The sequence below is a fragment of the Sapajus apella genome, unplaced genomic scaffold, assembly GCF_009761245.1.
Source record: "Sapajus apella isolate SASKATOON/1434 unplaced genomic scaffold, GSC_monkey_1.0 scaffold68, whole genome shotgun sequence".
In the NCBI taxonomy this organism is placed as follows: domain Eukaryota; kingdom Metazoa; phylum Chordata; class Mammalia; order Primates; family Cebidae; genus Sapajus; species Sapajus apella.
Window position 1 is genome coordinate 4427280 of NW_022437008.1, and position 26281 is coordinate 4453560.

General features: G+C 39.2%; 1 protein-coding gene across 7 annotated transcripts in view; it reads right to left on the bottom strand.

The window, feature by feature from the left end:
* Positions 1-13201: 13201 nt before the first annotated feature.
* LOC116530892 (zinc finger protein 30 homolog) overlaps positions 13202-26281 on the bottom strand; it is a 24791-nt gene continuing 11711 nt past the window's right edge. For 6 of the 7 annotated variants that reach the window (XM_032249429.1, XM_032249423.1, XM_032249425.1 and 3 more), the window contains 3 exons: positions 24519-24645; positions 23164-23262; positions 13202-16085 (listed from right to left, as the gene is read on the bottom strand). In XM_032249429.1, the coding sequence (XP_032105320.1) occupies positions 14764-16085; positions 23164-23262; positions 24519-24645 (1548 nt within the window). In that variant the 3' untranslated portion in view covers positions 13202-14763. The remainder of the gene's footprint in view (positions 16086-23163; positions 23263-24518; positions 24646-26281) is intronic. The other variant, XM_032249430.1, reaches the window with a different exon arrangement.

A 26281-nucleotide genomic window follows, 5' to 3' on the forward strand; every position in this document is an offset into this window, starting at 1 on the left:
CTTTAAAGCAGTGTGGAAATGGACCAACACAATGTCTTGTAAAAATTTTCATTGATGTTTTTAGTTAAGATAAGCATGGTGCCAGTATCAAGGCATTTTATATTTGATGGAATATGGTATATGTATATATACACATGCATATACACAAACCAGACCCAAAAACTTATTTGAATTTAATTGTTTATCAAGAATTTCCTGAAAACAACTGTCAGGGCAAAGTTTTTAAATAATGTTTTCATTAAATTTTTTTTTTTTGAGATAGAGTTTCACTTTTTCACCCAGGCTAGAGTGCAGTGGCACAATCTTGGCTCACTGCAACCTCTACCTGCTGGTTTCAAGCAATTCTCCTGCCTCAGCCTCCTGAGTACGTGGGATTACAAGTGCACACCACCATGCCTGGCTAATTTTTTATTTTTAGTAGAGACAGGGTTTCACCACTTTGCCCAGGCTGGTATCAAACTCCTGACCTCATGATCTGCCTGCCTCAGTCTCCCAAAGTGCTGGGATTACAGGCATGATCCAGTATGCCCAGCCTAAGTTTTTATAAATGGTATTGGGACTATTATATACATCTGCATACACACACACATATAAACAGCTCCTGAAAATATAAACAACTTTTGATGAATCAGAAACAATGGAGAATATCTGAAATAGAGGAAGTACTGTTATTAGATCATCTAAGGGAACCAGAAAACAAAACACAAGAGTGTGCACTGCTTTAAAAGATGAATGTGACATAATAAGGGTGGCCTGGGCCTAGGGTTTGTCCCAAGGAGCAAGACTGGGGACAGTGACAACAATGAGATTGGTTGCTTGAAGTACAGTAATTTAACCTGGCACATCACCCTCCCTTAACCAGTTATCAAGCACTATTCTCTGCTTCCAGAAGGAGTAGGTGAAGCCAAGGACCAGTATTGTCCTAGGGGAAACAGGAACATCCCTATACCTGGGGCTAGTGGGCCAGGCATGCTGCAGCACAACAAACCTGCTACTCCTCTGTCTCTGTAAAAACAAGTCAGAGTGCACATCAGAGCAGCACATCCTATTTCTGCGCCTAAGCAGACTAGATCCAAAGTACTCTCCACTATGAAACTCAACACACATCCAAATTACCAAACATTTCCAAAACAGCTGATTCCCATATAATAGAGAAACAATGCTGAACCAACAGGAAATACTACAAAGGCAATAGTAGAATCAACAAAGCAGGAGTTTTGTTTAAGCATGACTATTAAGTATGAATAGCATCCTCAAAATGATATGATGGGAAATAGCAAATCTCTAAACAAAATCAACTAGAGATTACAAAAATTACTTATATGTCCTCGTGGAAACAAAATCTTTAACAGAGGGACTTCCATTTCTGGGAAAACGGAAGAGAAGTCCTTTTCCTGTTCCTCCCACCAAGTAAACTCAAAACCCTGAATGCTAAATATAAAACAAACATAAGATGACTATGAAAGGTGAAGAGAGCAGACTGGCTAGAGACCACAGGACCCTAGGAATGACACAGTGGTGAGTTCCATGGGCTTTATTTATATCCCAGACTTGAAGCTAAAGAAGCTGGCAATCCTGAAATGCCAATAATCAGAGACAGGAAAAAAAAAAGTCTAAAGAAAAGCCTACTCTCTATAGCTAAAGAAACAGGAAAGGGAGTCTAGCAAGACAGGAAACTGTTTTTATTTATTTTTTGAGATGGAGTCTCCCTCTGTCACCCAGGCTGGAGTATAGTCATGTGATCTTGGCTCACTGAGACCTCTGCCTCCTGGACTCGAGCAATTCTCTTGCCTCAGTCTCCTGAGTAGCTGTGTTTACAGGTGCCCGCCACCATGCTTGGCTAATTTTTATATTTTTAGCAGAGAAGGGGTTTTGCCATATTGGGGGCTGGTCTCGAACTCCAAGCCTCCAGTGATACCCCCACCTTGGCCTCCCAAAGTGCTGGGATTACAGGCGTGAGCCAATGTGCCAGCCAAGACAGGACACTTTTAAATAATCCCTTTACTCCAGCCAAATCCACAGAAAAATCTGTGGCCCCACCACCACCCCTGACATCAAAGGCCAAGTGGAGAGTCTAGATTTTTATCTTTAGAGGCAATAACAAGATGTCCAAACTTCCTGACCAAGTGGTCTCAGAAAAAGCCCAGTGTGAAACCAGGCTCTTTAATCCTCATCAGGCAGTAATAAGCCTCTCCTGGCAAGTATGGTGTCAATGGAATGGAGAACCTGGACCTTCATACCTAATGAAAATATTGTTCAGGAAAGGAGAAATCACGAACATTCTTAGATGAAACAAAGCTGGGAGAATTTGTTGCCAGCAGACCTACCCCAAAAGAAAGGCTAGGTGGGTGCAGTGGCTCATGCCTGTAATCCCAGAACTTTGGGAGGCCGAGGTGAGTGAATCACTTATGGTCAGGAGTCCCAGGCTGGCCAACATGGTGAAACCCCTGTGTCTACTAAAAATACAAAAATTAGCTGGGCATGGTGGTATACAGCTGTAGTCCTAGCTACTTGGGAGGCTGAGGCAGGAGAATCACTTGAACCCCAGAGGCAGAGGTTGCAGTGAGCCGAGATCATGCCACTACACTCCAGCCTGGGTGACAGAGAGAGACTTTGTATCAAAAAAAAAGAGAAGAAGGAAGAAAGAAGAAGAGGAGGAAGAGGAGAAGGTAGGGGAAGGGAAGAAGGAGGGGAAGGGGAAGAGGAAGAGGAAGAAACAAGAGAGGCTAAAGAAAATCTGAGGCCGGGCGTGGTGGCTCACACCTGTAATCCCAGCACTTTGGGAGGCCAAGGCGGGCAGATCACGAGGTCAAGAGATCGAGACCATTCTCACCATGATGAAACCCTGTCTCTACTAAAAATACAAAAATTAGCTGGATGTGGTGGCACGCGCCTGTAGTCCCAGCTACTTGGGAGGCTGACGCGGAAGAATCGCTTGAACCCAGGAGGTGGAGGTTGCAGTGAGCCGAGATTGCGCCACTGCACCACTCCAGCCTGGTTGACAGCAAGACTCCGTCTCAAAAAAAAAAAAAAAAAAAAAGAAAATCTGAGAACAGAAATTAAATATTAAACAAGGAATCTTGGAAAATCAGGACCGTAGAAGGAACACAGCAAAATTATGGGTAAAACAATGAACTTCCTTGAGTTGACTAAATTATGTCTGACAATTGAAGCAAAAATCGTATCATTCTTAGGTAGTTTTCAGTGTATAGAAAAGAAATATTTAACTTGATTATAATTTGGGATGGGGAAAGGAAGGGAAGTTTTCTACATTTAATTCAAACTGGAAAAATGTCAAACCAGTAGGCTTTGTAAGTTATGTATACATAATGTAATGCCTAGCAAAAGTGTCCAATATTTTGGCATTCCTGGGCCACACTGGAAGAATAATTGTCTTGGGCCACACACATGAAATACACTAACAATAATAGCTGATGAGCTTTAAAAAATCACAAAAAACATCTTATAATGCCCTAAGAAAGTTCATAAATTTATGTTGGGCTGCATTCAAAGTTCAGACAAGCTTAGCCTAGAGCAACTGCTAAAAAAAAAAAAAAATGGATACAAGTGATACACCCAAAAATAGTATAAATAAGAAAATGGCAGGGGAGGAAACCAACAACTCATCCCTTCACAAAAGCAATGAACAAACAAACAAAAACTGACAGAATCAACTCTTGAAAAATTTGGAAACCAGAGTAATCTACTTTTTTTTCAGATGGAGTCTCACTCTGTCTCCCAGGCTGGAGTATAGTAGTGCAATCTCAGCTCACTAAAACTTCTGCCTTCCAGGTTCAAGTGATTCTCCTGCCTCAGTCTCCCAAGTAGCTGGGATTACTGGCTCCCGCCACCACTCCTGGCTAGTTTTTGTATTTTTTGTAGACACAGGGTTTTGCCATGTTTGCCAGGCTGGTCTCAAACTCCTTACCTCAGGTGATCCTCCAGCCTCGGCCTCCCAACGTGCTGAGATCACAGGCATGAGCCATGATGCCTAGCCAGAGTAATCTACTTTTTAAGGGCTTCAAGGAGGCTGACTAGATCCATCTAGTACTAGCCTCTTCCACAAAAAGAAACCAAATTAGCATACAGACAATCACACTTTGAATAGATTATCTAAGGGAGTGCAAGGGAATGCAACAGAGAAGTAGTGGGAAAAACTGAAAGAAGGAGAGGCAGTCTGCTTGGCCAGGATAGTATGGGAGCCTGGAGAGGCTCTCTAATGCAGGGAAAGGGTAAGTGAGAGACCCCCAGTGGTCCGCATTCCCATCAATGGCTAATCTTAGCCAAGGGAGAGCCCCAGACCTTATGAGCCCTGAGACTAACATAGGTAGCTGCCTGAAGACTGCACAAGGGCATTGCTCCAGAGAGGAAGTGTGCATGCTGGGTCCCACAAACCCTTGAGTCCTAAGTAGCCATAGCATGGTTCCATATTGAGAGCCCAATCCCCACCAGAATCCATCTTGCCCTGGGGCCCAACAGGCCCTGCATCTCCACATCCCTGGAGCCCCATTACATTTGCCACCCATAGCTGCCCCAGGAGGGATGAGGCAGTAACTCCACTCCCCACAAACAGAGCAGCAGCTGCACATTTTCATGAGTGCTGAGGACAGATCCACTGCCTGCATTTGTTACCACTGTAGGCTTCTGCAGGACCAAGAGGTGAGCAAAACACATTCCTCCCAGGTGCCTGACTATGGCTGCTCCCACTTGAAAGCAACTGTGACGTCCCCAGTAGCACAGCTATAGCACAGCTGCTACTCCCCCTGCCCCGCCCCATGTATTCCACTGGTGGCATGGGGATAAACCCACCCCTGCCTACCATAGTCAGCACCTGTCAGCAGGCACCAGCAAATGGCTCAAGGACAGGTCCCCTGGCCTGAGAATGCCATCCAGGGGTCTGGGAATTGCCCAGTCCAGTTCACAACTGTTGACACCTGAACACTCCTCCCAGGGTCTGAGGTCAGGCCCACCCAACCTGCCGCTACCACTACAGCTGGCACCCACCTGCACACACCACCTGCAGACTTGGGGACTTGTCTGCCCAGCCCACTGCAGCCACTGCCAACACCAGTATGCACTGCATAGGTTCCAGAAGGTTGTCCCACCACTACTAGTGGCATAGGCCACACAATTTAGCTGCACAGGGGGTTACGGGTCACCTAACCACCCAGCCCATTGCTCCCACTCCTGGCACTCAAGCAAGCCACCTGGAGGCCCAAGAATTGGCAACAGCGGCTCACACCTGTAATCCCAACACTTTGGGAGACTGACGTGAGAGGAGCGCTTGAGCCTGAGAGTTCAAGACCAGCAGAGGCAACATGACAAGACCCCATCTGTACAAAAAGAATTTGTTTTTTGAGACAGAGTTTCACTCTTGTTGCCCAGGCTGTAATGCAATGGCTCCATCTCAGCTCACCGCAACCTCTGCCTCCTGGGCTCAAGCAATTCCCCTGGCTCTGCCTCCAGAGTAGCCTGGATTACGAAGCATGCGCCACCACGCCTGGCTAATTTTGTATTTTTAGTAGAGACAGGGTTTCACCATGTTGGTCAGCCTGGCCTTGAACTCCCAACCTCAGGTGATCTGTCCACCTTGGCCTCCCAAATTACAGGCATGAGCCACCATGCACAGCCACGAAAAGAATTTTTAATTAGCTGGGTATGATGGCTCACGCCTGTAGTGCTAGCTATTCAGGAGGCTGAGGTGAGAGGGCTATTTGAGCCTGGGAAGTTGAGGCTGCAGTGAGCCATCATGGCATCACTGTACTCCAGCTTGGGTCAGACTGAAACCTTGTCTAAATATAAAAAAGAAACAATCTGCCTGGACCCCTCTAACACCAGTGCCAGCATATGCTACTCTGGGACCAAAAGACAGGCATGCTCAGCCCCCTGCTGCCAATACTGGGGCCTGAAGACTGGTCCATGTGGCTGGCATCCCAGTCCCAAGTAAAACTTCACCACGGCCTACAGTGACAACAGTACCCTAAGCCACTGAGGAAGTCATAGAAACCACTGATACTGTTTGTAGTTGAAGCAATCATACAGAGACTACACTACTTCATCCACCTAGAATCAAAGCCAAAGTGCCTATCTAACCAACACCACAGATATATCTTCGAGAAAAATTCCTCCCCTGTGAAAGCAATTCAACACATTGGTGACTATTACACCAGATGTGAAGATATCAATGTAAGAACACAAGAAACATAAAAAAGCAAGGAAATATGACATAACCAAGGAACACATTAATCCTCTGACAAAAGACCACAACCCAAAAGAAATTATAAAATTTTGAAAAAATAATTCAAAACATTGGTCTTACTTTTATTTTGTAATGGGGTCTCGCTCTGTCACCCAGGCAATCATGGTTCAGTGCAGCTTCAAACTCCCAGCCTCAAGTGGTCCTCCTACCTGAGCCTCCAGAATAGCTGGGACTACAGGCTCACATCACTACACTCTACTTTTTTTTTTTTTTTTTTTTGAAATTAGAGACGAGGTTCTCCTTATGTTGCCCAGGCTGGTCTTGAATTCCTGGGCTCAAGTGATTCTCTTCCCTCAGCCTCCCAAAGTGCTGGGATTACAGGCGTGCGCCACTATACCCAACCAAAAATACTGATTTTAAAGAAGCTCAGTGGGATACGAGAGAACAATGAAAACAAAACAAAGGAATTAGAAAAAAATTCAGGATATTAATGAGATATTTACCAAATAGATATCATTAAAAAAAAATTCTGGAGCTGAAGAATTCATTGAATAAAATATAAAATACATTCAAAAGCTTCAGCAATACACTAGATCAACCAGAAAAAAGAATCTCAGAACTTGAAGACAAGTCTTTTGAAATTACCCTGTCAGACCAAAAAAAAAAAAAAAATTAATGAAGAAAACCTACATGACACATTGGGACACCATCACAAGAACAAATATTAGAATTTTAGATGTTCCAGGAGGCGAAGAGAAAACAAAAAAGTTGGAAAACCTCTTTAATGAAATAATAGATGAAAACATCCCAAGTCTAGCAATTGAACATGCAGATTCAGGAGGCTCAGAGATCTCAAAATAGACACAATTTTAAAAGGTCTTGGCTAGGGACAGCAGCTCACATCTGTATTCCCAGCACTTTGAAAGGCCAAGATAGGAGGAATTCAAGACCAGCCTGGACAACACAGCAAGACTCTATCTCTACAAAAAATAAAATAATTAGCTGGGTATGGTGGCACATGTACATAGTCCTGGCTATGCAAAAAGCTGAGATGGAAGGACTGCTTGAGCTCCCATTAGAGCTCGAGACTGCAGTGAGCTAGGATCATGTCACTAACTCCAGCCAGGGCCACAGACTAAGACCCTGTCTTTTTTTTTTTTTAATTGTACTTTAGGTTCTGGGGTACATGTGCAGATTATGCAGGATTTTTGCATAGGTACACACATGGTGATGTGGTTTGCTACCTCTAAGACCCTGTCTTTAAAATAAAAATTAAAAATTAAAAAAAGAAATTAATTTCAAATATGATACAGGTAAGTTAAAAGAGAATAGGAAAAGAAGATACACCATGAAAACACTAACCATAAGAGTGGCATTACTAATATCAGAAAATGCCAGTTTCAAAGAAAATCAGAACAGATTATAAAATTATAAAAAGGGCCTGGTACAGTGGCTCACGCCTGTAATTCCCACACTTGAGGTGGGCGAATCACTTGAGGTCAGGAGTTTGAGACCAGCCTGGTCAACATGGCAAAACCCTGTCTCTACTAAAAATATAAAAATTAGCCAGGCATGGTAGCACACGCTTATAATCCCAGCTACTAGGGAGGCTGAGGTAGTAGAATGGCTTGAACCCAGGGGGCAGAGACTGCAGTGAGCCTGCAATTATAAAAAAAAAATTATAAAAAGATCAATTCACCAAGAAAACATAATAATCCTAAATGCTATGCCACATATATCAGAGTTTCAAAATACATGAAGCAAAAGCTATCAGAAGGGGAAGGAGAAACAGGAAACTCATTATAGCTGAGAACTTTAATACATCTCTAGCAGCAATTGGCAATGCTTTCAAAGTTATAAAGGGCCTGGCGGGGCAGGGTAGGGAACAAATCAACGGTGCTGTCATGAAAATGCAGCCTCAGGGAAAAGATGAAGCCAAGGTTTATTCTTTCTGTGAAACAGCAGGGCTTCTAAGAATCTGTCATTTTCCCACAGCAGCCTCTTAGGGAGCACAATAAAGAGAAGGGTCTGTGGTACATCTTTTGTTTCATTTAATAAACCGTAATAAAATTCACAGGATACACAGAGTTTTCAAGAGAATTGTACTACTTGATTTACTACAAGCTTGAGCGTACAGGGCAGAAACACTATAAAGTGAAAAAGGACCTTTGGACTCCCAAATGTCTACAAGTATGAGAGTAGTACTCAGTTGTAAACATGGGCTACTTTTTATGAAGAAAAGAAAAACGCAGTGTGACGCAGAACCAAAAGATCAGATGGCAGGGGAAGAGCCATACAAAGTCATTTCCAAGGAACTCTAATCAAGGAGCTGGTTATGTGCGCCTGGCCAGATTTCAGAATTGTTATGGATGAGCAATTTCCTTCAACTGTTTTACCCATAAAACTTTTGAAACTGAATGCTTATTATTCTATACCTGTTCCATTATTGGATGTGGGTGTGTCAAAGAACTATAGATTGAAGTTAGTTCACAATATTGTGGATTGAAAGGACTCATACTCAAAGTTAAGTATATTCCAGGAACTGAACTGAAGGAGGCTTATCCACACACGGACTTCTTAATTTGTTTTTCTTTCCAACTTTTAGGTTCAGGGGGTACATGTGCAAGTGTGTTACATGGGTAAATTGTGTGTTGCAGGGGTTTGGTGTAGATTATTTAATCACCCAGGTAATTAGTACCCAAGAGGTAGTTTTTTGATTCTCACCCTCCCATCCTCTACTCTTACGCAGTCCTGGTATCTACTGTTCCCTGCCTTGAGTCCATGCATGCTCAATGTTTAGCTCCCACTTATAAGTGAGAACATGCTGGTTTTGGTTTTCTGTTCCTGTATTAACTTGCTTAGAATAATGGCCTTCAGCTCCATGTTGCTGCAAAGGATATTTTATTCTTTTTTGTAGCTGTGTAGTATTCCACATACATTTTATTTATTTAGCTAGATTTGATTTAGATAAGGTCCTAGACTTCAAATTGATGCTGCAATAGGATGAAATTTTGGAAGCCTGAGGGAAGCACATGAATGTATTTTCATGGGGCAGAATGCGAACGGTAGCTAGGAGGCAAAATGTGGCAGACTGTATTTTTTAAGATGGATGCAACGATATTTCCCCACCCACATGGTCTTCCACAGTATGTTCTTACCACTTTTCCATCAAGAGATGAACTCAAATTCCCCTTCCTCTGAATTTGGGCTGGGTTTAAGTCTCACTAGTAACCATTAAAATGCAGAAGTGATGCTGTCATACTTCCAAAGCTAGGTCAGAAAAAGCCAGCTTCCACTTGGTTCTCCTAGAATGTTCACTCCTGGGATGTCCATCTTGGAATACACAAACATTCTGTGAAAAACCCATGACCATGTAGGTGTTCCTGCTGACAGTTCCAGCTAAGATTCGTATTTAAGTTGTCCAAGTCCAAAATTCAGGCATGAGAGAAAAGAAGCTTGGAAGTGGATATTCCAGCCCTACCTGGACTAGGCATTCAAATAATCCCAGCTGAGACTCCAGACATCATCTAGTAGAGATAAACCATCCCTGCTGTGTTCTCTCTGGATTGTTGACCCACAGAATCTATCAGCATAATAACATGGTTGTCTTATGGCATGAAGTTTCGGGTGGCTTGTTATACAACAATCATTAGAACATTTAATATGCTTCTCAAAAAGAACTCTTGGAAAGTTAGACCAAAAAGTAATAAAATGGCTTTTCAGAGGGAACTGATGGAACAGATTGTATGGGACACAAACTGATGCATAAAACACATTTTGTTTTATGGTTTTAATTTTAAAATCACAAAAACGTTATATAGTCTTTAAGAATAAAATTAAATCAAATAAAAATGGCAGCCCTTGAACACTGAAAATAAATCAATCTAGCTCCAAATCCGGTTGATTACAACTAAGTAATTTCCCTCCACATTCTTAGTGAATGATATTTGAAGGACAGAGAGTGATGCCAAGAAATCTTCAACTTCATTCAGCATTCATTTTTGGTGGTAATGCTGGTATTATGTTGTAAGTATTTTATACTGCTTATTTATAGATCACAGCACATATATTATTTCATTGTTAAAAATCAACAAGAATTTCAGGGGAAAAGCAAAAGATGCAAGAATAAAATTAAACTTAAAAATAACGTGGTATTAAATTTGAACTCAAAGTATCAGTATGAACTCATAGTTTTTATTTTCATAAGTTAAAAAATCTTTTAAACTACAACAAACATACAGAAAAGTATAAAATGTACAACTCAATGAATTTTCACAAACTGACTACATCAATCAGCACCCAAATCAAGCAACAAAACATCACTAGCATCTACAGAAACCTCCCATTGCTCTTTCCATCACTGTCCCTCCTGCTATGTACCCCTTACCCCCCGCATCCCTACCAGTATCCTGACTTCCAACTACATTAAAAAGTTCTCAATTTTTGTATTTCATATAATCATATAGTACGTCCTCTTTTACATCTGGCTTCTTTGGCCCAACATTATGCTTTTGAGATTTATTTATTAGTCATAGGTTGTTCATTTTCATTGCAGAATAGTGCTGATTCAGAAACTTTTATTTCTGCAGAAAAGCAACAGTTCTAAATTTAGAAAGAATAGATGACTTTAGAACATGATGCCACATCCAGGGAAACGTACCTCACATCCATCTTCCAATACAACTAACTACCTGGCATAAGGTCTGAATTTTTCACCTTTGCCATCAGCTGTTTTGGTTACAGCAGTTATCTGCTAAAGTGGGTTCATATCCCAAACATACTCACAGGCATTGAGAGTAAGCTACATGGTAAAGGGTGCTTCAGATACATCAAGTTAAATAAAATTAATTAAACTCTCATTACTTCATTATTTGAGGAAGCTTACATTTTATTTTCTTAAACTGATTCATTTTAATATGCAGTACTTAATATGCTCATTTAACCACAGAATGCTTTCTAAAAATACCATCAAGCATTAGTGTTTCCTGGGAAATGGTTTCAAATGCTATCAAGTTGCATAGTCCATTTTAGAAATGGAATATAATGATGTGATACACTGAACATCATGACTTCCCAATTATAGCAGCATATACAGTTCATAATGGATGACTACAGTGAAATCACTGAAGTCTAACTGATATAATGATTTATAAGAACTCTGTATTAATTTTGAGAAGGTAATTTTAAAGTGTTGGGTTATACTTTTACATACATAAAATTCACTCCATTCTTAATACACAGAAAGCTAAAAAAAGAAAAGAAAATCAGCAAGAATTGAGATGACACTGGGCCTGAATCATACCTCTTTTACTATCATTATGATGTACTGAATGTAGAATGCCTAGAGTCTAAATATATAATTAAAGTCAGATGGATCAGGTCCAAGATATTCCACATAAATGATTTTCTCTTCCATACTTAAATAAACTGTTGGATACAATTTGCCACAGAAATTGGAATTACTAGATTTCTCTTCATATAAAAATTTCTAGATTTTGGTTTTGCCAGCCCTCCTCATCTAGTTCTTATAATCAGTTTTAGGTTAGTCTTGTATAACAATAATGATGGAAACATTTAGCAATTACCAATCCTTCAAAGATTTTACTTGTAAAAAAATGGATTATCAGATTCTCTCTGAGCCTAATCTCGCTCAGGAGTCTGCCTGATTAAAAAAAAAAAGTCAGATTCTAAATTATTCTTTTAGAAAGCATATCTTCTAACCATCTTAATTTTTTTGGTGGGGAGGACCACAGAGTTCTGCTCTTGTTGCCCAGGCTGGAATGCAATGGTGCGATATCCACTGCAACCTCCACCTCCTGGGTTCAAGTGATTCTCCTGCCTCAGCCTCCTGAGTACCTGGGATTATAGACATGCGCCACCACACCAGGCTAATTTTGTTTTTTAGTAGAGATGGGGTTTCTCCATGTTGGTCAGGCTAGTCTTGAACTCCTGACCTCAGGTGATCCACACACCTCAGCCACCCAAAGTGGGGGGATTACAGGCATGAGTCACCACACTTGTCCTAGCCGTCTTAATTTTTTCTTTACTTGTTGGTCTACTCAGGCTTTCTTCAGCATGTGAAGTCAATTTCAGTATATTTTTTTTCCACAGAATAATTCTGGATTTTCACTATTTTAAAATAAATGTATAGTGTATGTATAAACATATATACCTACACACTATACACACACACACACATATTACATATATACGGTATAGCAACTTATAACTTTAAAAATTCATAGCTGTCACTTTTATCATTAATATAGCTGTAGCTGTGTAATCTTTCATATTTCTATTCTGTGATCAAAACTGCCAAGGTCTTGACTATGTTAGTATCCTCTAAAGAAACATACACAAAAAAACCCTTTGGCTAAAATCTACTTTTTATTGTTTATTCCAGTGCTGACAATAGAAATATGTGAGCTACATAATTTTAAAGTTTCCTGTAACACATTTTTAAAAAACAAAAAATAGTGCTATTCATTTTAACATATTTTATTTGAACCAATATGTCTAAAATATTTCAATATGTACTCAATATGAAAAATTGAGATATTTAACTTTTTTTAAATAACAGTCGTCAGAATCTTGTGTTTTACATTTAACACCATTTTAATTTGGACTAGCCACATGTCAGTGTTCAATAACTTAATTTCAAGTGCTCAAAATGTTGCTAGTAACTATTATATTAGACAGTGTAGGTCTAGTCCATTAATTTCCACATTTAGCAGTAGTAATTGCTTTATTTTACTCATTCTTTAAACATATGAAGTGCAGGCTGAGCACGGTGGCTTGCGCCTGTAATCCCAGCACTTTGGGAGGCCAAGGCAGGCAGATCACCTGAGGTCAGGAGTTTGAGACCAGCCTAGCCAACATGGTGAAACCCCACTCTACTAAAAATACAAAAATTAGCCAGGCAAGGTGGCACATGCCTGTAATCCCAGCTACTTGGGAGGGTGAAGGAGGAGAATGGATTAAACCTGGGAGGTAGAGCTTGCAGTGAGCCAAGATCATGCCACTGCACTCCAGCCTGGGTGACAGAGCAAGACTATGTCTCAAAATATATATATATATGAAGTGAGTACCATGGGTACTATAATACAGAGATAGAGAGGTGAACTAAATAAAATGTGGGCACACAATTTTAACTTCCTGAATACATCATAGTCATTGTCATGTAATTATAGTCATTATCATGTAATTAAACCAATCCCAATGTGTAGAGCTTTGGCAACATCCACAAGATTTAATATGTAGAATTTTTTTAAAAAATTATTCATCTTAAATTGGTTATAACTTCATGGCTAACTTGATCTTTAAAAGCACATCAAGGAAAATTTTAAATACACAAAAGTAGAAAGAATAACAAAAACAAAAACCATGTAACCAAGACTTAGATTACCATCATTTTGCCAAACATGTTATTCACCCTCATTTTTCTTTTGCATGAAAAGGACATTCCAGATACATCATCTCCTGTGTATAAATTTCAGAAATTATCTCTAACAAATAGACTTTTACATAATCACAATGCTATTATCACATATAACAAAAAGTTTCCTATTATCTAATATGGTCAATATTCCCATTCTCCCAATTATTGTAAATATGTCTTATGTTACATGTTTGTTCAACTCATGATCTAAGTAAAAACCACTCTTTCATTGCATTTGATTGATGTCTCAAGTCTGTCAATACCTAAGAGTTCCACCTTATTTCTCAAAATGCCATTTTATTGGTTAGGAAACCAGGTCATCCCTCTTGTAGAATTACTCTTATTTTAGACTTAATTGTTCCTTTTTGTGTCATGTAATTTACTCTTCCATTTCTTGAATTTTCTCTAAACTGGGAGTTAGATCTTGAGGCTTAATTAAATTCAGGTTTAATATTTTTGGCAAGATGTATATATCTTACTGTATCACATTAGGAGGCAAATAATTTTTATTGTCTTTTTTTGTGAAGTTATTATCAGTGAGTTCAGATGTTGTCAGTCTGATCTATTCACTAAAGTTCACAACCTTTCACTGAATGGTCTCAACCTCTTGATTTAGTATTTCATTATATGTTTCACAATAGCTTTTCTAATACAATTTTCTATTTCTATTATTCTTTTTGCATTCATTAGCCTGAAATTTTCTAATAAAGAACTTTACCTCATTACCTTCTGTTGCCTTGAAATACAGTTCATGCAGGAAAAGCAGGCTAAATGACTTTCCCTTCATTTACACATTTTCAGAATGAGGTGGTTTCCTGGAAACCTCCATGTGTATACTACACAGAGGGAAGAATATGGAGATAATAATAGGTAAGATCAAAAGCTTTTCCACATTCACTCCTTTAATAAAGTTCGTTTTTAGGATGAATGTCCTAAAGTTTAACATAGTTTCAAAGGCGATGAAAGTCTTCTATATGTTCATTAACACATTCTTTCCTTTAAATAAAACTTCCTAAGTCAGTTTTGAGCATGAAGCAAAAGGGAGTCCTACATTCAAAAACCTTTCCTCTAGAATTTACTTCCTATGCTCAACATAAAATTCACAATGGAAGAGTTCTAATAATTATTAAGTTACATTATGAATTCGCTGATGGTAAGTAAGATGTGAATGTTGTCTAAATGCTTTTTTACATTCCTTACATTTGTATGGTTTCTCACCTGAATGAATTCTCTGATGTTGAATCAGTGATGAATGAAGTCTAAAGGACTTTCCACATTCCTTACAGTCATAGGGTTTTTCGCCAGTATGAATACTTTGATGTTGAGTAAGTTGTGAAAGCAGTCTAAAAGTCTTCTCACATTCTTTACACTTATAGGGCTTCTCACCAAAATGAATACTCTGATGTTGAGTAAGCTGTGAGAACAGTCTAAATGCCTTCCCACATTCCTTACATTCATAAGGTTTCTCTCCAATGTGAATACCTTGATGTGAAATAAGTTCTGAGTAACGACGAAAGAACTTCTGACATTCCTTACATTCATAAGGTTTCTCACCAGTATGTATTCTCTGATGGAGAGTTAGATGATAGCCACGACTGAAAGTCTTCCCACATTCCTTACAATCATAAGGCTTCTCACCAGTGTGAATTCTCTGATGGAGAGTAAGTTGTTGCCGCACTCTAAAGGCCTTTCCACACTCCTTACATTCATAGGGTTTTTCACCAGTATGAAGTTTGTGATGTAGTCGAAGGCCTGTACTACACAGAAAAGCCTGACCACATTCCTTACACTCATAGCACTTCTCAGCAATGTTAAGTCTCTGATGTCGAGTAAGGTGTGCATACTGTCTAAAGGCCTTCCCACATTCCTTACATTCATAGGGTTTCTCACCAGTATGGATCCTTTGATGGAGATTAAGTTGTCCTCTAACTCTAAAGGCTTTCCCACATTCTTTACATTCATACGGCTTCTCGCCAATATGAATTCTCTGATGTACTCGAAGGTCTGAGCCACATGTGAAGATCTTTCCACATTTTTTACATTCGTAGAGTTTGTCAGAAGTATGAATCCTCTGATGTCGACTAAGGTGGGCACACTGCCTAAAGGCTTTTCCACATTCTTTACATTCATAGGGTTTCTCACCAGTATGAATTCTTTGATGGAAAGTAAGTTGTTGTCGTACTCTAAAAGCCTTCCCACATTCCCCACATTCATAGGGTTTCTCTCTATTATGACTTTTCTGATACAGAGTAAGAGATCTGAGTTTTCTGTAAGTGGGCATTTTTTCAGAGGTGGCTTTTGTCACTTGCCTGAAACATACCTCATGAGGACTTTCTTGTCCTTCAAGTCCACAGGTAATTCTTTCCATTACCTTCCACTGAGATAAATTCATTTCATAAATATCCTTTTCTTGAAATAACTTTTTAGTGTCATATCTGGATTCCAAATCTGAAAGAAAACAAGACCAAAGCATATTTTCCTGTTCTAGACAAATAAGCAAATAAAAAAATTTATAATAGAAATCAATGACAAAAAAAAAAAAAAAGAAAGCCCAATTGAAGTAAATGAGCACAATGTATCTAAAATAGATAATTTAAAAGAAGCTAAAAGGAAAATGATGACTTAAGACCAGATTATTTGGGTGCAGATCAAAGTTTGAGACTCCCTACTTAAATTTTTTAAGTTCTCTTTGCAATTAGAACAAAGAGCAAATACTTTATCTTGAGTAACATAGACTCTGTTTACCACAAGGTATCAACTCAAGCCACTGTCCCCTTTGCTGTCCATGACCCTATCATGCAATCTTGGCTCACTGTTACCTCCGCCTTCCAGGTTCAAGTGATTCTCCTGCTTCAGCCTCCCAAGTAGCTGGAATTACAGGAGTGCGCCACCACGGTTAGCTAACATATTTTTAGTAGAGATGGGGTTTCTCCATGTTGGTCAGGCTGGTCTCAAACTCCTGACCTCAAATGATCTGCCCACCTCAGCCTCTCAAAGTGCTGGGATTACAGTCATGATCCACTGCACCTGGCCCAATCTTTCCATTTCTTAGAGTTTTTCACTGGCTATCAAATCTCCCAGGAATCTTGACTTGGGTTTGCTTTGTTGGGTTTCTTTCACCCACCAGGTTTCATTTTAAAAATCAGAAAAATGATCCCTGCTGACTTCATGTAATATATATTATTTGTTTTCTATCCTAGTCATTTATTTTTTAATTTTGCTTTTTTAGATGTAGTCTTGGTCTGTTGCCCAGGCTAAAGTGCAGTAGTGCAATCTTGGCTCACTGCAATCTCTGCCGGGGTTCAAGTGATTCTCATGTCTTAGTCTTCCAGGTAGCTGTTATTACAAGTGCCCACTGCCATGCCTGGCTAATTTCTGTATTTTTAGTAGAGACAGAGTTTCAGAGTGTTGGCTGATTTCAAATTCCTGTCCACCCGCCTCAGCCTCCCATGGTGCTGGGATTATAGCTGTGAGCCACCATGCCCAGCTACTTATTTTTTCTTAACATTTTTCTCAATTATGTTGTTATTCATTAATTTCCCCATTTACTATTATCTTTATTTTCTTACCTTAAACTTCCCCAAGGGGAGAAACAATTTTTAACTCACCAGTGAATAAAGCCACAGTTCATGTTAACTGTGAATTAAATTTTCATAATTAGTTAACAATTATGGAATATGATGTCCTACCTCCAATCTTAAACCTTACTATGCTAATTAAATATTCTCTTTTTGTCACTTCCTATAGAGATGGGAAACAAGCACATCTAGGTTATCTCAGTAAAATATATAAATAGAAAATAGTGATTTCTTTATACTCGATCATCTTTCCAATTGTGTCTCCATTTACACTTGCAGATATCTCCACTGCAGTTCAATTCCTACTTTGTATAGTCGTAAGTGAACTCTGACCCCCTTTCACAACCAAGGTAATGAGAAGCTCTAAATATTTATATTCACTTGGGTTTACATAACTATGCACATCTATGTCACAGGTTCCCCGTATCTTCCCTAAAGTCCCTATAATGCCATTTGGGTACTTCCTAAAGAATATTTCAATGATTTTCCAGGTGTAATGACAGGTTTATACTAAAGTAAAAGGCTATTAAAATTCTGAGCAAACAGATGTTTTTTACAAATGTGTATGTGCTAAAAATTTTTACAATAAGAATTCAATACTTTTTTAACAGGAAAATGTTAGGATTAGGGTTACAGTTAGGGTTAAAGCAACATTATTTGTAATATGCCCAAACTGGAAAGAATCCAAGTGCTCATCAATGGAAGAATGGCTAATAAATGATGGCATGTTAACATAACATAATACTATATAGCAACGAAAATGAACAATCTGCAACTACGTGCATCAAAGGCTAATCTCACAAACATAATGGTGAATAAACAAAACTAGACATAGAGCAATGTATACTGTACAATTCCATTTTTATAAAGTTTAAAAATGATAATTAATCTATGATGGTGTCAGGATAGTGGTTAGCCTTGGTGGGGAGGAATGACTGGAAGAAGTCAGGAGGGGCTTCTGGTATCCTAGTAAAGCTCTATTTCTGTACTAATTAGATGGGTATGGTCACTTTGTGAAAATTCACTAATGATTTGTTTATTTTTGTGTATATTTATATTTCAACAAGTTTACTTTTAAAAAGTATACACTAAAAAGATGCTAAAAAGCAACAATAATATAAATGGTGTGGGTAAAATGTGTCCAAGGACAGGTAAATGAACGGAACAGAAAATACTGCAATAAAATCTGTTTCCCTCTCTCTGTCTCTGTCTCCCCACCCAAAAAAAGCAATACAAAACTATGGCAATTGTCTAGAATTCTAGGGATAAAGTCCATTTATGGCCCCAATAAGACAAATAAGATATGAGTGACATTAATAAAAGCATCATAATTAGCTAAATAATGGTAGTAAATAATAGTTATGAAGTTAAAACAAAGGTTAAGAGAAAGATGGTCATTTCAAAGGATTTACCTGCAAATTCAAAATTAAAACCAGTAATCTAAAAGGAAAGCCAGTCAAAAATCAAATGAAAGGCTAAAACAGTTATAAGAAAGTGAGAAAGTGTTACTGTTCACAGCATTAAAGTCCACACAAGCTGAGCACGATGGCTCGCACCTGTAATCCCCAACTACTCAGGGAGGCTGCGGTAGGAGGGTTACTTGGGGTGGAAGGATTATTTGAGGCCAGGAGATCAAGACCAGCCTGGACAACATAATGAAACCCCAATCTCTAAAAATTAAAAAATTTTAAAAATATTTAAACCCATACAAATTGGCATAAGAAACAATAAACAATGGAAAAGGTAACGGAATAAAGGAAGAGAGCAGACAACACACAAAATAAATAAAAGTATAAACAAATTTGGACAAAATGTCTGTATTCACTAAGAATGAAATTAGAACAGGCTGTAAAATTTATTCTGTAAAATTTGAAGGTTTTCATTAAAAAAAAAAAAAAAAATGGCTGGGCATGATGGCTCATGCCTATAATCCTAGCACTTTGGGAGGCCGAGGCAGGCAGATCACCTGAGGTCAGGAGTTTGAGACCAGCCTGACCCGGACCAACATGGTGAAACCCCACCTCTACTAAAAATACAAAAATCACCCAGGTGTGGTGGCAGACATCTGTAATCCCAGCTAGTCAGGAGGCTGACGCAGGAGAATCGCTTGAACACAGGAGGCAGAGGTTGCAGTGAGCCAAGATCACGCCACTGCACTCCAGCCTAGCAAAAGAGCAAGAAACCCCCTTCCAAAAAAAAAAAAAAAAAAAGATAATCATTTCTATGAAAACTAAGTTGGATGTTTTGGAAGTATTGGCTATACATTCACATTGCATTTTTGTCAAAGTAGGCATGTGTGAGAAAATAATAAAAGACAGAAAACATAAAACATCAAGGATTCTGCCCTCAGATTGCTTCACAATTATCTTTATATTCCCGTTCTACCTCAAAGAAGTTGAAACTGGAAAGAATAGCCTATGTTTCATATGTACTTTAATCAAGACAGAATGGGCTAGACTTACACTGAAACAAAATGCTAAGCCAAACATCAAAAGATTGCACTATGATACACAATTTTAATGTTCTACCTCCTAAAACATGTATGTAAAATATATAAGTGTTCAAAATTAATAAGCCAAACACTAGTTTGGATTCCACTGAATTAAAGAGTTTATTCTAATAAACACTGCTAATGTGAAAACAAAACATTAGTAATCTTAGATCAAAATGAAAGAAGTGTTATTTCCATTTGCAGGGCATAAGCTTTAATTAAAAAGAAAATAGGGATAGGGTATGGTGGCTCACACCTGTAATACCAGCACTTTGGCAGGCTAAGGCAGACAGATTGCATAAGCCCAGGAATTCGAGACCAGCCTGGGCAACATGGAGAAACCCCGTCTCAAAATAAAATAAAATAAAAATAGGGAGGAAATTATCTTATCACATAATTCTCCCCAGAGGTATGCTGTTTCCAGAGGTATAATGTCTCCCCCACCCACCTTTTTTCTTCTGGCTGATATAAAATTATACAGAATACAGAATATTTATGACCAAGACAATTCTATTAAAATCAGAGATCTGAAAATGTTAAAACCCTGTAACCACAAAATTATACTTCTGAAAATTAACACTCATCTAATATTACATAATCCATACTGAATTCCAAGAAAAAATTGAATAACCCTCATATTCAGATGATAATCTACTCCTGTTTCAGCAAGGAACCAGACGCAACTGAAAGAAAAATATGTATTTTTCTCTCCACCACATTCTCCAATCAATATATATCTGAATTCCTACCATATGTGTGGTTTTCCTTCCTCAACTGGTTCCACTCTTTCCCATCTACTGAAGGTCGCTGCTTACAAAACTATCCTCTCTCCACTTCATCAATGTTCCTCTCTTTGAGATCATTCTGGTGAACCTATAAACATGCCATAATACTTCACATCATAAAATATATTCCCTGTATTCTATGTGTCTGCTTCCCTTTTACGGCAAAATTCATCGAAAGAAGAGTTTAAATTTATTTTTACCACCATTTTCTTTTTATCTCTCAATAACTCTAAAACAAACAAACAAAACACCTTTATAACAGAGTATTTCTAACACATCAAAAAGTAGATAGAACAGCATAATAAATCTCCATGTATCCAGCACCGACCATTAGCCCCAGGCCCAATCATGGCCCATGTATCCCCCAATCTACTTCCTTCATATTATTTGGAGCAAATCTTGGTATTACATCATTTCATGTGTACATAATATTCATCTCAAAAGGCACTTTTACACATAACCACAATACCATTATCCAAACCTAAAAACTGAATTATTCAATATCAAAAAATCAGTGTACACACTTCCATTTGTCTGATAAAATTTTAAACAACCTAAAAAGAATAACTCATCCAAACAAAGTTCACAGAACATAACTATTGACGTGTCTTTTACATCTCTTTTAATCTATAGGTTTTCCTATCATTTTTTTATTTCCCTTGTAATTTATTGGTTGAAGAACCTGTTTTTGGTCCTGTAGTTTCCCATATTCTGAATTTTGCTCACTACATTTCCAAGGTGTAAACATAGGCCTCTATCTTCTTCCTATAAGTTGGGGACAGGTTTTAGAAGTTTGACAAGACTTAGGACCTTTTGATGGCACAGTTACCTCATAGGTGATACTGTGCTCCTTCATTAGCAGAAACAATGTCAGATTGTCTCTATTTCTGTGATGCTATCAGCACTGATGTTCAATATCTAAATCTCATAATTCTTACGGGGTTCCAAAATGGTAATATTCTATCATTCCTCTTCATTTATTCACTGAATACTCTTATTAAGAGCAACATATGGCCAGGCATGTTGGTTCACACATGTAATCCTAGCACTTTGGGAGGCCGAGGCAGGTGGATCACCTGAGGTCAGGAGTTCAGGACCAGCCTGGCCGACATGGTGAAATCCTATCTCTACTAAAAAAATACAAACATTAGCTGGGTGCAGTGGTAGGCACCTGTAATCCCAGCTACTCAGGAGGCTGAGACAGGAGAATTGCTTGAACCTGGAACGCGGAGGTTGGAGTGAGCTGAGATCATGCCATTGCACTCCAGCCTGGGCCACAAGAGTGAAACTCTGTCTCAAAAAAAAAAAAAAAAGAGAAACATATCTCCATCTACTACCTATTCATACAATTCTTCTAAGAAAGAAAGGCAGGATAAATGCTTCTTTTCCTTTAAATTTATGCTTTTTAAATGTTAGTTTCTAGTAACTTCCAATGATAATTTGCTGTATTAATAATTCATAAAATTAAGTGTATTTTGTGCATTGTTAACACACTGCAGTCATTGTATGTATTGATGCTCAAACAGTCCCATCTCTGGCCAATTGGAGCCTCTTCAAATTGGCTCCTCTTCCCTGACCAACCCACGTTGGGGTCACCACCTGCAGGGATCTGCCCTGCAGACCCTGACGATGGATAAATAAAGTACACTGACACACAGATATTATGCTTTGCCAGTTCAGCTGAGGGTCCGTGGCTGCTTACAGGCTCCCTGGCGAGTGCTGTAAACAGTTGCAACAGCTGGCCCCTACCAGCCAGAGAGACTTGGATTTCTTGAGTAAAGTTTAATTGACAAAGGCTTGAGTCAACACCAGTAGAGTGATGAGATTTAAGGACAGGTTCCCATATCCAAAGCAAACACCTTTAGAGGGTAATATCTCTGGTTGACCTTCCCCAGAGAGGGCCATCCAGCTCAAAGGTTAGTTTTAAGACCGCAGAAGTAAACAAGTTAGTTAGGTAAACTCCCCTACATACCCTATTGGCTTTACTTATAAACTAAATGTAAAGGGGATTCAGGCTGCCTTCAGCCAAGAACTACAGAAAAAACACTTAGGCCTTCTAAAAGGGTTTGAGACTATATTCTATACCTTTCTCTAATATTTTTCCCTTAATATATTTTGCCACCACCCTCAGTGAATTCCCACAACCCCATCTAAAATTACTCCATTCACTCATTATAATTCTCCACATCCTTACCTTACTCACTTTTCTTCATAATACCCAATTACTTGAGGATATTTTAGTAATCCATTTACTGATTTATTTACTTGTTTACTGCAGATTCCTCACTACAATTTAAACTCCATGAACAGAGGGCAATGAAAAAAATATATACATAAAAGTCAAAATACAAAAGATGAGCTAGAAAGGGATTAGATCCAAAATACAGGTAAAACGGAATCACTAGGGAAGAAATTTTCCCCTACTGAAACAGAGGAAAGAAAAGGGAGGGAAACAAGTGATAAATGGAAGTATGGATGAAATTTCTTTGGTGGGGAATGCTGAGAAGATCTAAATTTTCTTCCCAAGTTTCAGGTCTCTTCTTCACAATCAACATCTAAGGGGTGTGTCTCCTCCCCAAACAGCAGGTCTGGCCATGCCACAATGGCTGGCCAGACCTGCTGTTTGGGGAGGAGACACACCCCTTACAGACCTCTGACTGATCAACACTTACCTAGGCTCCATCTTCTCTTCTCATCCCTCACAACCAACCAAGGCTCTTTCCCTTGTTCCAACAGGGTGATCACATCTGGTTTAGAAATGGAACATCCCGCTTAAAAGCAAATAATAGAACATAATAAAGAACTTATTTAAGACTTCAAACCAAAGGTGACTATCAGAATTGAAAAACATTCATAGTATAGAGTTACTTTAGGATCACAAGGAAAAACAAGAACAGACAAGTAGGGACCCGGTCTTATTTTAACTTAAACTTACACAGGCTCTGTCTCTTGAGAGAAAAGAATAGTTGAAAGCACTTGTTTCAAATCCTGCCTCTCTTTCCTATGTCAGTAGAGCAAATAATTCAACCCCTCTGTGCCTCAGTTTTCTCAGATGCAAAAAGCGGATAACAGTAATGTGCACACGTAGCATTGTTGTGAGATTTGATTTAAAGTAAGTGTTTAGATGAGTGCCTGGTACGTGTTAACCATTATATATGTTCATGAGGTACTACATTCGCTATTTTTTAAATATTATTTTACTAACTGGAAAATAAGTTTCTTGTCAAAATATGCATGCCGTTACATGCAAATTCGTGTATTTTAAACTTAATCACAAGCAGTTAAAATATGTCTGTTGGCCGGGTGTGGTGGCTCATGCCTGTAATCCCAGCACTTTGAGAGGCCAAGATGGGCAGATCACAAGGTCAAAAGATTGAGACCATCCTGTCCAACATGGTGAAATCCCGTCTCTACTAAAATAGAAAAATTAGCTGGGTGCGGTGGCACACACCTATAGTCCCAGTTCCTTGGGAGGCTGAGGCAGGAGAATCACTTGAACCTGGGAGGCAGAGGTTGCAGTGAGCTGAGATCACGCCACTGTACTCCAGCTTGGCAACAAAGCAAGACTCCATCTCAGTAAATAAATAAATAAGTAAATAAGCATGTTGTAGGAAATTGAATACTGTCCACTTAAGTTTTAACAAACTGTCCATTCAACCCAATATCACATACATTGTAAAAGCTCTTTTAACAGCTATGTAGAGCCAGACACCTCTGTCTTCCCATTCTCACTGTAAATGAGTTCATGAATAACATAGACGATCTATAGCGGTATGAAATCAGATTTCTTTGACAATGGTTTTGCCATGAGTGTCTAAGAATTTATACCCAGCTGTCATTAAAGAGCAGTAATAACAGAAAAGTCAAAGAAAAATGTAAAGGTCACCAAACTATGGGGAAAGATGAAGGTGCTTAATAGTGGTACCTACTGTCAAACCACAAAGCAGATATTTAGCTAGTTTTCAGAAAGACAGCCCAAAAATTCAGTCCTGTGAATGTCTAAGTTATCTGACATAGACAGGCTTACCTAGTGACACCAAGTTGCTGTAGTTCTCTAATATCACATCTCTGTATAAATTCCTCTGATATGAATTCAGGCATTCCCACTCTTCCTGAGAAAAGTCTACAGCCACATCTCTGAACATCACCAAATCCTGAAATGATAAATGCACGTGTTATTTGTAAGATAAATGAAAATATTTTGAAGATGGAAGAGGTGGCTGGGTATAGTGGCTCAATGCCTCTAATTCCAGCACCTTGGGAGGCTGAAGCAGGAAGATTGCTTGGGGCCAGGAGTTTGAGACCAGCCTAGACAAAACAGCGAGACCTTGTCTCTTAAAAAAAAAAAAAAAAAAAAAGTGGTCTGGGTGTGATGGTTCATGTCTGTAATCCCCGCACTTTGGGAGGCTGAGGAAGGTGGATCACCTGAGGTCGGGAGTTTGACCTCATGTTTCTCCATGACCAACATAGAGAAACCCCATCTCTACTAAAAATACAAAATTAGCTGGGTGTGATGGTGCATGCATGTAATCCCAGCTACTTGGGAGGCTGAACCAGGAGAATCACTCTGGGAGGCAGAGGTTGCAGTGAGCCAAGATTGTGCCATTGCACTCCAGTCTGGGCAACAAGAGTGAAACTCCGTCTCAGAAAAAAAAAAGTGGAAGAAGGATTTCGATGATATATGTTCACTTCATTCATCAAATAAACAGACTTGGGCTGGAAGCCTGTGAGGTGGGAAGGTGGCAGTAAAGATGTGAGTACAACTAAAGCAGAATATCTATATGTTCTTCAAGATTTCTATAACAGCCGGGCGCGGTGGCTCAAGCCTGTAATCCCAGCACTTTGGGAGGCCAAGGCGGGTGGATCACGAGGTCAAGAGATCGAGACCATCCTGGTCAACATGGTGAAACCCCGTCTCTACCAAAAATACAAAAAATTAGCTGGGCATGGTGGTGCGTGCCTGTAATCCCAGCTACTCAGGAGGCTGAGGCAGAATTGCCTGAACCCAGGAGGCGGAGGTTGCGGTGAGCCGAGATCGCGCCATTGCACTCCAGCCTGGGTAACATGAGTGAAACTCCGTCTCAAAAAAAAAAAAAAAAAAAAAAAGATTTCTATAACAAAAGACCAGGGTTCGGCAACATTTTCTGTAAAGGACGAATATTTTAGGCTTTGCATACCACATATGGTCTCCATTCCACATTCTTCTTTTTTTAATGTAATAATTATTTTAAAATGTAATTCGCTTGCAGGCTGGTCCAAAACAAGCTATGGTTTGTGGGCCAAATTTGTAGTATATATAGTTTGCCCACCACTGCTATGGCCAAAACTTCCTATGTACCATGGAACAGGAGATAATTTTATTGATTTCCAGACACATTCAGGTAATTATCAGGATTTCTAAATTAATTGAAGTAGCTTCATAGGAACACTACTTGCAAAGGACCTAAAAAGTTCTCAATAAATGGGATTTATTCTATTCTCTTTTCCTTTAAAGATAAAAAATAATGGCCGGGCGCGGTGGCTCAAGCCTGTAATCCCAGCACTTTGGGAGGCCGAGGCGGGTGGATCACGAGGTCAAGAGATCAAGACCATCCTGGTCAACATGGTGAAACTCCGTCTCTACTAAAAAACAAAAAATTAGCTGGGCATGGTGGTGCGTGCCTGTAATCCCAGCTACTCAGGAGGCTGAGGCAGGAGAATTGCCTGAACCCAGGAGGCGGAGGTTGCAGTGACCCAAGATGCACCATTGCACTCCAGCCTGGGTAACATGAGTGAAACTCCGTCTCAAAA